Source organism: Limulus polyphemus, unplaced genomic scaffold (assembly GCF_000517525.1).
Source record: "Limulus polyphemus unplaced genomic scaffold, Limulus_polyphemus-2.1.2 Scaffold1116, whole genome shotgun sequence".
Lineage (NCBI taxonomy): Eukaryota > Metazoa > Arthropoda > Merostomata > Xiphosura > Limulidae > Limulus > Limulus polyphemus.
In genome coordinates, this window is record NW_013666726.1 from 10,931 (window position 1) to 22,168 (window position 11,238).

At 35.1% G+C, this 11,238-nt stretch overlaps 1 protein-coding gene across 1 annotated transcript in view; it reads left to right on the forward strand.

Moving 5' to 3' along the window:
* LOC106462197 overlaps nt 1-1,823 on the forward strand; it is a 10,547-nt gene extending 8,724 nt beyond the window's left edge. The window contains exons 5-6 of the mRNA XM_013922097.2: nt 395-518; nt 1,515-1,823. Of these exons, the coding sequence (XP_013777551.2) occupies nt 395-518; nt 1,515-1,576 (186 nt within the window). The 3' untranslated portion in view covers nt 1,577-1,823. The remainder of the gene's footprint in view (nt 1-394; nt 519-1,514) is intronic.
* The last annotated feature ends 9,415 nt before the right edge of the window (nt 1,824-11,238 follow it).

An 11,238-nucleotide genomic window follows, 5' to 3' on the forward strand; every position in this document is an offset into this window, starting at 1 on the left:
GCTGTACGTCCGATCGCCTTGGCGTACAGCAGTAACGTAGCAGTGTTTCAGTGACTTCATCCAGATGCACTTCTAACATAGCCGTTGTTTCAGTGATTCATCCAGATGCACTTCTAACATAGCCGTTGTTTCAGTGATTCATCCAGATGCACTTCTAACGTAGCCGATCTTTCAGTGATTCATCCAGATGCACTTTTAACATAGCCGTTGTTTCAGTGATTCATCCAAATACGTGTATAACATAGCCATTGTTTCAGTGATTCATCCAGATGCACTTCTAACATAGCTGATCTTTCAGTGATTCATCCAGATGCACTTCTAACATAGCCGTTCTTTCAGTGATTCATCCAAATGCATGTCTAATATAGTCGTTGTTTCTTTATTTTAATTTTAGGTGATGACGCCTTTAGGAAATATAACAACTGACCCACGTTTGATACATGTGCTTGGAGAACGTATGGTGTTCTCGTGCCACAGTGACATGCACAATACACACAAACCAATGGATAATTATAAAGGTACTATATTCATATTCTTTCTTGTTAATTAATTACTATGCTTTTCAAAATCCCTGCATGTTTTGCTATAAAATAACTTGTATGAAATCAAGTTATTGTTGGAAGACGTGATGTTGTGAAACAGGTATATATTGTGAGAAAAATTACTTAACAAAGGTTAAAATGTGTAAAAGATGCTGTTGCATTGTTGTAAGAGAAACATTTGTAAGGCAGTATAATTTATACAGATACTCTAAGTTTTGTAACGAAATAGGTAGAAAAATAGGATTCCTGTTAGAATGTGAGTCAAGAAGACATGTTTGGTGAGTTGGTTCCCCAAAAAAGGGCTTTCCGGTACTTTTTCTACATAATCCTGAAAATAGTTTGGAGTCTTTGCGATAATTAAAATCTGAATTGTCCAACAACGTGGCCAAATTCGCACTAGTTTCGAGGTTATGAAGGGTAAGATCCATACTTGAATCAGAAACCTTACATAAAACAAGGTAGTGACCTTACATATTGGACAATACAAAATCTGATTCCTCAGCTCCATAAGGCCGTTTTCACCACGGCTTTTGCGAATTATGTTGAGGAATGCTCAAAGAAGCTTACTCCCCGCCGTACGGTGGCTAAGTGCGATACCTACCTGAACATAGACACGTCTACGATCTTGCACTGACCCCTAAACTCCGCATTTCCGTTGTCAAACACTGTTGATAGATGAGTTCTTTTAGTAGCAAAGTGTTTTTAGTTTTCTTGAAATTAGTAGATCCAGCTCTTTATCGGAGTACATATTTTTTGAATTCCAACTTAAACACCGGAAACTGTGATACCTCTATGTAGTCCACTCATTCCCCCAAATTCAGTTTCATTGGCTTGCATAATGAGTGTTAAAAATAAATTTTAACTTTAAAATGTTAAAGAAATCGTAGATATTATTGTTAATATAATGTTCACTTAGAGTCTGTACATAAAATATTGTTCATTTTGTAAACTCATTAATTTACTTTTTTCCAGAAATCCCGTCCAGATCACGCAGGGACATAAATAACATGTATTCTTGTGACTGTTCTTGCTGAGAGTAAAGTTTTATCCAATCAAGTCACTTCTCAGCTTCCGGATCAGTTTTATATAGCTTCTAATTGGCTACACGTTACTTAAAAGTTAAAAGTATAAGATTTTTTTTGAAATATCATTATATAAAATAAACATTTGTATATAGTTTTGATAGAAGTCACAAATTTTGACTGTAGAAGTTATTTAGAATGAATATCCTATAATCTCTGTCTTTTTAAATAAAATCGAATAAAATCTATTTAACACTTCGCTAGACTGTTAATTCTGTTGTTGTCGTTAGATGTAGTTTTATAGGCAATAAAATAAAATAAAATAAATTGACCAAAAAGATAAAAGCGATTATACAATACTTATACCTAGAATATTCAGAAATCGATCATCGAAAATATTTGATCATAATTAATTAGACTGACTGGGATTACTAGCCATATTCTGGATTACATCTACAATTGAACTGTTGAACTACTGAGGTTTTGCAGACGTTTTGCTTCGATTGTCTTCGTGATTTTGTTATTTTAGTTTATTCGTGTATGACATCATTTTCTTCATTGTATGAAACAAAATTCACGAAGACAATGAAGTTGCACATGATTTGATTTGGTAGTAGCCATATTGGTAACACAACAGAGATCGCTTACAATAAAGACTCAGAAGCATAAATGTATTTAAAGACTATACAATATTGTTTCACCAGTTAACTTGCATACCAGGAAATTGAACAAATAAATAATGAGAAAGAGTGACTAGACCAAAAGATATATGTAACCAAATAAAAAATACAAAGTCCTTCCAGTCTTTCTGGAAAGTTAATGTTCAACAAATAAAGTATGCATATATATATCTGTAAATTCTAGTGGTCCTTATTGATGTAAAGTTCCATACAGCTTCCAACGTCATCGATAACTTCAATAGGCAGTTCAGTAGTTAAAACACTCGATTAAGGAGTGGATTACATAATAACTTACCATTAGAGCCTAACGGGTGGAGTATCTAAGAGCTCGTTATTAGAGCCTAACGAGTGGATTACCTAATAACTTACCATTAGAGCCTAACGGGTGGAGTATCTAAGAGCTCGTTATTAGAGCCTAACGAGTGGATTACCTAATAACTTACCATTAGAGCTTAACGGGTGGAATATCTATTAACTTGTCATTACAGCCTAACTAGTGGATTACCTACTAACTTGCCATTCGAGTCTAACGAGTGGATAGCATAATAACGTACCATTAAAGACTAACGTGTGGATTATCTAATAGCTCGTAATTAGAGCCTAACGAGTGGATTGCCTAATAACTTACCATTAAAACCTAACGAGTGGATTACCTAATAACTTGTCACCAGAGCCTAACAAGTGGATTACCTAATAACTTACCATTAAAGCATAACGAGTGGATTACTTAATAACTTGTCACCAGAGCCTAACAAGTGGATTACTTAAGAACTTTTCATTAAAGTCTAACGAGTGGATTACCTAATAGCTTGTCATCAGAATCTAATGAGTGGATTACCGAATAGTAAGAAGTGAGAACAAATGAATCATTAGCTACATAAATCTAAAAAAAGTGATTTTTTACTAATTTATTATCTTGTCAGAAAAAAAAAATACTAATGAAAATACTGCTATTATACACGAATTAACTACTCTACAGTGCCTGAAATGATTCATTTTAACGAAAACTTTTACTGAATTTTATTTAAGTTTTTAATAGCACAGTAGTAGTAAATGAGAAGAAGGAAAAAACACTGAAAGGTATACTAATTTATTTTCCTAAAACATATGGTAGTTCACAGTTATGGTAAACGAAAGATCAATAAAAGAAAATATCTGACCTATAATTGACAAATAAACAGGTATAAAATTCAAAAAACTATTTTAAGACAACATAGGCGCTGTTGTGGATTACACAGCATGTAAAGAGACGTGTAATATCTGGGAGTCTGCACATAATTAGCTACAATAGCTGGGGAACCTTAGCACATTCAGCTACAATAGCTGAGAAATCTGCACATAATTAGCTACATTAACTAGGGAGTTTGTCCATACTTAGCTACAAGAGCTGGAGAAGCTGTGCAAAATTAGCTACTGTATAGCCTCCATCAGAGGTTCTAATCTATTTTTCTAGTTTTTCTCAAAAGATTATTATTATGAGTTCATTTTTAGTATTACAAATGTACTCATGACACAATATTTTTACTGTATGATGTTTTCCCAATTTTGTTTTCATTGTCTGATGAATTCTTGTATTTTATGGCATATAAAGAGTTCCTTGAAAATGAAATTTACGAAAAACTGACTATGGTTCGTTCTATCGTTTGCATTCCGCTCTAGACATTTTTTCTCTGATAAACAGTATTGGAAATAAAAGTATAGATGGCGAGGAAAAGATTATGAAAGCAAATACTATTGGAATGACCTACACCAGACTACAGCCATGTGCTGATAGCTTAGAATGAGATTGTCTTTATTCAAACAATCAAAAAGTACCACAGTACTTTAAAGCCTAAAAAAGCACACAATAGTATGATTCCATATCTTTCACGACTGAAGTACTACATGACAAGCGTGTATAAATCAAAGTTCTGGCTGTTAAATGATATTTCACATGAAAAATTGCAGTAAGACTCCCTGTTTGAATAAGAGCTGTATACAGGATTCTGTAGAAGGTAAATTAAACAGTTACTGTTAATAAGTGCAGGGACTCTGTAGAAAGTACCTCAAACAGCCACAGTCAATAAATCCATGACTCTGTATAAGATACTTTAAACAGTTACTGTTAATAAATGCAGAACTCTGTAGAAGGTACCTTAAATAGCCACTGTTAATAAATGCAGGACTCTGTAGAAGCTACTTTAAACAGCCACTGTTAATAAATTCATGGTTCTGTAGAAGGTACCTTAAACAGCCACTGATAATAAATGCATGGTTCTGTAGAAGGTACCTTAAACAGTCATTGTTAATAAATGCATGGTTCTGTAGAAGGTACCTTAAACAGTCACTGTTAATAAATGCATGGCTCTGTAGAAGGTACCTTAAACAACCACTGTAAATAAATGCATGGTTCTATATAAGGTATCTTAAACAGCCACTGTTAATAAATGCATGACTCTGTAGAAGGTACCTTAAATAGTCACTGCAAATAAATGCATGACACTGTATAAGGTACCTTAAACAGCCACTGTTAATAAATGCATGGCTCTGTAGATGGTAGCTTAAACAGCCACTGTTAATAAATGCATGACTCTGCAGAAGGTACCTTAAACAGTTACTGTCAATAAATGCATGGTTCTGTAGAAGGTACCTTAAACAGTTACTGTCAATAAATGCATTGTTCTGTAGAAGGTACCTTAAACAGCCACTGTTAATAAGAATAGAAGTTGTCAAAGTAGAAAATCGAAACTTATCGAACATAAGGTTACGCATCTCGGGGCATATTTTTTTTATAAGGTAAGACGATAGTTGAGTACAGATCTTGCCAACGATCCTGCTATTAATACAGGTGTGAATGTTATTACGGTGCCAACCAAATTCATTAGTCATATGACCCAATATTACTTCTTAATTTACAAGTAAACTTGAGGAAGATCATGCCATCTGCATACTTTTTGACTTGCCAACCCTTCATCCTCATTCGGTTGAGCCAAAATAACAGTTTTATCTACTTGATGACATAACTAATGTGACTTATATATATACGTTCAGTTAGTACAGAGTTTTTACTTTTATTATTCTTAACATTTCTCTTATGTTCATTTATTCTAAGTTTCTTGTAGTTTGACTAAGGTACACAAAACCACATTTAAATTCAATTTTGTAAATACCCATTTTCTCCATTACGTTAATTACATCTTTAGTTTTATTTAACATTTGACTAATTTTATTCAAAGGTTTTATAAATCGGAATAATATTTTATCATTTTAATATCATTATTAAGAATATTTCTTATCCAGTAATTTCAAAACTTCAAATTGGCTCATTTTGATAAAAGAAGGATGAATTTCCAATTATTTAGTCCCAGTAGCTCACCATCAAATTAGTGAATACAAGAATTTGATTATGCACTTCCAAATTTCCAAACTTATGGATTCAGGAGGATTTCAAAGGATGAAAATAAGTTTGTTTGTTGCTAAGCGCAAAGCTATATAATGGGCTATCTGTGCTGTGCCCACCATGAGTATCGAAACCCGGTTTTTTAGAGTTATAAGCCTCCAGACTTACCGCTGAGTCACTGGGTGACAGAATAAAAATGATAACAATACAACAATAGTAGAAGTTGTAATGGTTTTTAAACGAGATCCCAAACTCGAGAAGAATAGTGAACTATTCGAAAGTGCTCGAGTCTTGGGTCTCGTTTGAAAATCGTTATAAATTTTGTATGTGATGCTGTGTACTAACTTCCACAATAGTAAAAGTGTCATTAGCTTAGGGTAAAATATATATATTTAAAGAGACAAGTGGAAACTCCAACTTTTAACTTTAAATCATTAAATCAGGGAACTGGAATTCCAAACATGCATGTACATGGGCCTGATGGCCAGGTCAGAGATCCCTAGGGTTCAGGAATAACCATATCTATTTTTGAGCTGCTAATCAGAGGGAGAGCAGCCAGCCAACAACACATGCCATCATAATGATTTTATATTATTCTAGGAGCCAAATGACGTGATTAGCTGTCACTTTTATAACGCATCTACATCAGAGAGTATGAAGCGTGTTTATTAGACATCACACTTTGAGCTTTGAACTTTCTGACGTGGAACCCAACACTCTAATGATTAGGTCATTCTAGCCTTATTAAATTCAAAGTTAAGATAGATCTTTAGTTTAAAACCTGTTTTAACATACGTTTTGTTGCTTACTGTCAGACATCTACGCTGTTAAGTATAGATTAGCGATTTTTATAATGCTCTCAATGAATATTCATATGTTCTCTTGTCTAATTAAATTTATATTCTAGTTATATAGTACGCAGGCATATTAAATGTTTTCTGTCTTATTTATTAATTAAAATAACCCTTTAAAGTTCACCTAAAAGGTTAAAAAGATTTCGTGCATACACGTGTATGTAGGTTTAAAGTAGGAAGTTAGCTGAGGAATGTGTTTAATATACTTTTGGTCCACTTACCAATTATTCTGGATCATTTCTTTATGGTATTATGGGCACTATTATGCACTAGTATTGTTTGTTTGTTTGTAATTATGCACAAAGCTACATAAGGGCTATCTGTGCTCTGCCCACCACGGGTATCGAAACCCGGTTTCTAGCGTTGTAAGTCCGCAGACATACCGTTGTGCCACTAGGGGGCTTGCACTAGTAAAAGTGGGTAACAGTCTTTTCCATTGGCAGGTCAGATGATAACTTGAAGTTATATATATATTTCATCTATTATTAGTTTTTAGAATAACCAACAATGAATGCACCCTAAGATGAATATGATTGTAAAACTGTGTATATAATGCTATGTCTTCTCAGTCTGGCATAGATTTTCATCGACTTTCAACAGACTCACATAGAGCTACAAACTTCTTCCTTGGCAGAACATGATATGTGACTGGACATAAAATAGACTGGGACAATTAGAGACATGTGAAGTCAAACATATTCTGGCAAAGAAGAAAAATCAAAGAATCCTTCTATATTATAGATAAATAGAGACTCAAGCCTGGAATGTATCAGTTTTTGGATACCATTGATCAGACAAACACTTGATTTACCAACTACTATACAAGAAACACCAGCCAATCACGTCAAATCCACTTCAGTCCTCTCAGATTCCGTATAAACTTCTACAAAAACTGTGCAAGTTCACATAAAGACAAACGATGATAGATTTTGGAAACATCATCCTTTTAGTCCTCCAAGATTTTTTCTGCAAGTGCCACATTGAACAAGACATTCATGACCCATTTCACTTTTGTTTTTCAAGTGAATTGTCTATTGCAGCAAAATAGGCAAAACTAACAGCTCTGCCCAACTGCGCAACAGATGCAGTAGGGACATCACCAACATGTAGCTGCTGCTGCTTTGGCTGAAGGAATCTAATGGATCCCAAGTTAGGGCTGGCCACTGACTTTGGAAGTGCAACAGACAGCTTGTTCTGGAAGGTTTGATTGTCATAAGCAGCTTTCTTCAGAGCTGGATGATGCTTGGTATGTGCTGATAAAGATAGAGTACAAGAAATAAAGTTACTAAATGATAAAGGAAATGATATGATAATGGTTGGCTTCACTATGTATTAATCACAACTAGTGAAACCATCACTCCAGCCAATTAAAACAGGCTTCATTCAGCTAAGTTGTGCTAGACTATCTTTGGATAAAAAGACGTGGCTCCACAGAATGAACATAGTCATCCCTGATCTTGAGTATGTATTGTAATCCTAGGATTGTAAATACTGTGTAAAATTTCAATGAGTTTTGCCTGTGCAACATGTTAATTGTATTGTGTGGAGCAGTCATTCAGTGCCAATCAGATAGGCTTGGAACAGTCCACTTCATGAATGTATACGGCAGAGGAAATGACATTATTTATGAATACACAAGTTTCATAGTACACTGCATATGAGGTCTATTGTAATAGACATTGCCATGTAACACAGAAATAAAATCCACACATCAAATGCACATATTCTTCTCAAATGGTTATCTGTGTGAGAGATGATGCAGTCGCAATGCTGTTCTGAAATTATAGGCAATCAAGTATCCACTTTCCTGCTGGAATGATTATTGGCATAGTAAGTGAAGTGGGTGTAACTGAGACTATTGATATTTCTAGAGTTGCTTCTGTTCCATTGTGTTCAAAAGCATATAAACAGTTGCTAACACACATGAGGTTGATGACTGTGCAAGTAATCTATATTAACGCAGTGGCAGAAATTCGGTCATTTGTTTGTTGTATATTTCAATGTATATGTGGGACCAGAGGGCTGATTGGGCCAGAGAAAATCTAATTCACCATCACATACACACAGGCAAAGGACATTCAGTTAAACAACTACCATACAGGCTTCCACTAAACACAAGTGATATAACCAGTGTGCTGAGATATAGCAGATGTTAATGTAAAGAATCATACACCCATCATGTAGTGAATGGTCATCTTCAATAAGGATTGTCAGAGAGAAGGATATGGCAAGATTCTGTGTTACCTTTAGATGGGTGAACACATTGAATTGCACTGGTGCCTTTTCACTTCCACAGACAGTCGAATGTCTGGATACATAGGAATGTATCTAGCGGTTCATCATTTCAGACTTGGCATCCAGATACTGATAGGTCAAACTGAATGAGGAGAGCAGGTCTAAAACTACTATCGATATTCAAAATATTGTGTTTGAGCTTCGCATCATGCCACTCAGCCTGTGTAGCACACCCACCACTTTCGAGAGACTTATCAGTCTGTTGCTGATACACTGTTGGAGCACTGGATAACATGATTTGGTGGACCTGTCGAGATTCAAATGAATGAGGGAGATAATTACAATAGCCAGCTATTATCTAAGTTGGATAATGTGCTGAGTATGGTGTAGATGCACACTTTACAGTTAATCATTCCTAGTCCGACGATTTGGTAGAATGTGTAGTAAAAACAAAACTTCCAAGCATAGGCTTCAGAAGTTTGTTACTCCTAACAAAACTAACTAGGATGGTCACTTGCCATATGCCATGACGACTGAACAGAGATTGAGTAAGTGTTCACCGAACATGAGAATGTTTGGTCATGAGATATAGCTACCTTTGGATGTGATGTACAGTTTTCCCACAGGAGTAGATGGTTAAGTTCTGTATTAAATGACAGAAACTAATTCACACATCATTAACTAGGAAAGGCTACCATATGGTAAAGAGATGTTATGATAAAACAGTTAAATAATGAATGTTCCAGCATGGAAACTGGGTGTGGCATGATTCCATGTTGTAGGTCCTTATCTTGTTCTTCAGCAATCTTGGTCCATGAAATTATATGTAAGTATGTTGACTACATTGATAAATTAAGACCATATGTTATTGATGAACCTACTGTGCACTAGCTATATCAGGAATCAGAGGTAGAGATTGACAAGGCAAAGGGTTGTGAGAGTATTGTTTTGTATCATTTTAACTCAGCTAGTGAAGAGGAAGATACTGAGAGAACTTATCTGTATGATATGAGGCAGATGAAGAAGTTCTTGAAGAAAAGGTGCAAGATAGCTCTGATGATTATCGTAGACACCAATGATAACCCTATGACTGATAAAGTTTGGATTACTTGTCAGATTAGCATCTAGGACAATCTTTGTGGGCTACTGAGCAGAATTTCATTGAAAGATATCCATTATATAGCTGCTTGATTACTATATAGTAAGGGCAGCTGATATTAGTAGATGTAACACCTAGTAGAACACCTGCAGATTGTACCATTAAAGATGATCACTAGGAGTTTGAAAACCAAGGTGAAAGAACATTGCAATCCTTAATCTCTAGGTTAGTGAGCGAGTTTCTAGGGGAAGATGTTTTTATCACATCTTGTGAGAATTGCTTGTATTATTGAGCTGATTATCAGGGGAGTTTCTGAGAAGCAGACCACATGATAATTGCTAGATATATACAGCACATATATGTGTATGTATAATTTTTAGATGTGCAGTGAGGAATTCGTTTTCTTTATAAGCATAGTCTGTGAATCAGGTGTTTATGAATATAAGTAGAAAAGTCCTTGTTTCGCTGGAGTTTAATTCTGAATTTATTTTTCTGTGATTTCAACTGTAGTTAGTGGCAGTGGTGTAGTGCTAAACAAAGAAGTGGAGGAAAGCATTTTGAAATAGTCACTATGATTAGTATATATTACGTCACCAAGTACATATTTCAGAAATAGTAGCTGTAAATTGTAATTGTAATTGAAATCTACATTTGAAAATGTTTCAATTTTTTAATTCCTGGATAACTTGTTAGTAGAACTTCCAAACTTGGTGTATAGTGAGTTCCTTGGACTTGGCTACTCTTGTTCATGTATCAGTTGCTGAACGATGACACCTAAGCCATTTGTATCCATAGTCGTCTGGTTTCCAGTTTTGAATCAGAGGGCCGTAAAGTTAATGAACATGAGCTTTGTCACATGATTGATTCACAGCCTAGACCTCGTTTCCGTAGTAATAAGGTTCATACTTCTAAAGCCTCGTTCGCATTCGGAAGAACTGCATGGGATGACTTTTGAACACCCAATTAAAGGATTCAAATCTGATGGAATATGGCGCCCATAGTTGTCTAGAAAGTCTCTGTATGCTGTGGTTGTTTTTGAAAATGGCAATCTGAAATGTTTACAAAGGGAATCTATTTCTCTTTCTCTTTCTCTTTCTCTGGATTTATCTTTGCTGACCACTCATTGACTTCTAAGGTACGGAGCTCAGAAATTATGTTTGGAATGGAATTAAAAGTGCCTGGCTGTGACCCAGTTGGTTCATGAGAAGAAATTGGTGTGAGTAATGTTGTTTCATATTGTTTATGATACTGGTTAAAAATTGGCCATCGTTGATTGAAACAATCTTATTGTTCTCTGTCAGTGTTATTAATGAAACTTCATTTCCTTATGGCATTCTCTGCTTCTAAGGCCTTTTTATTCCCTGTGTTCCTTCTACTGCTTCTAAAAACTAGTTTGTCTGCGACGAATTAACTTGTCTGCATAAATT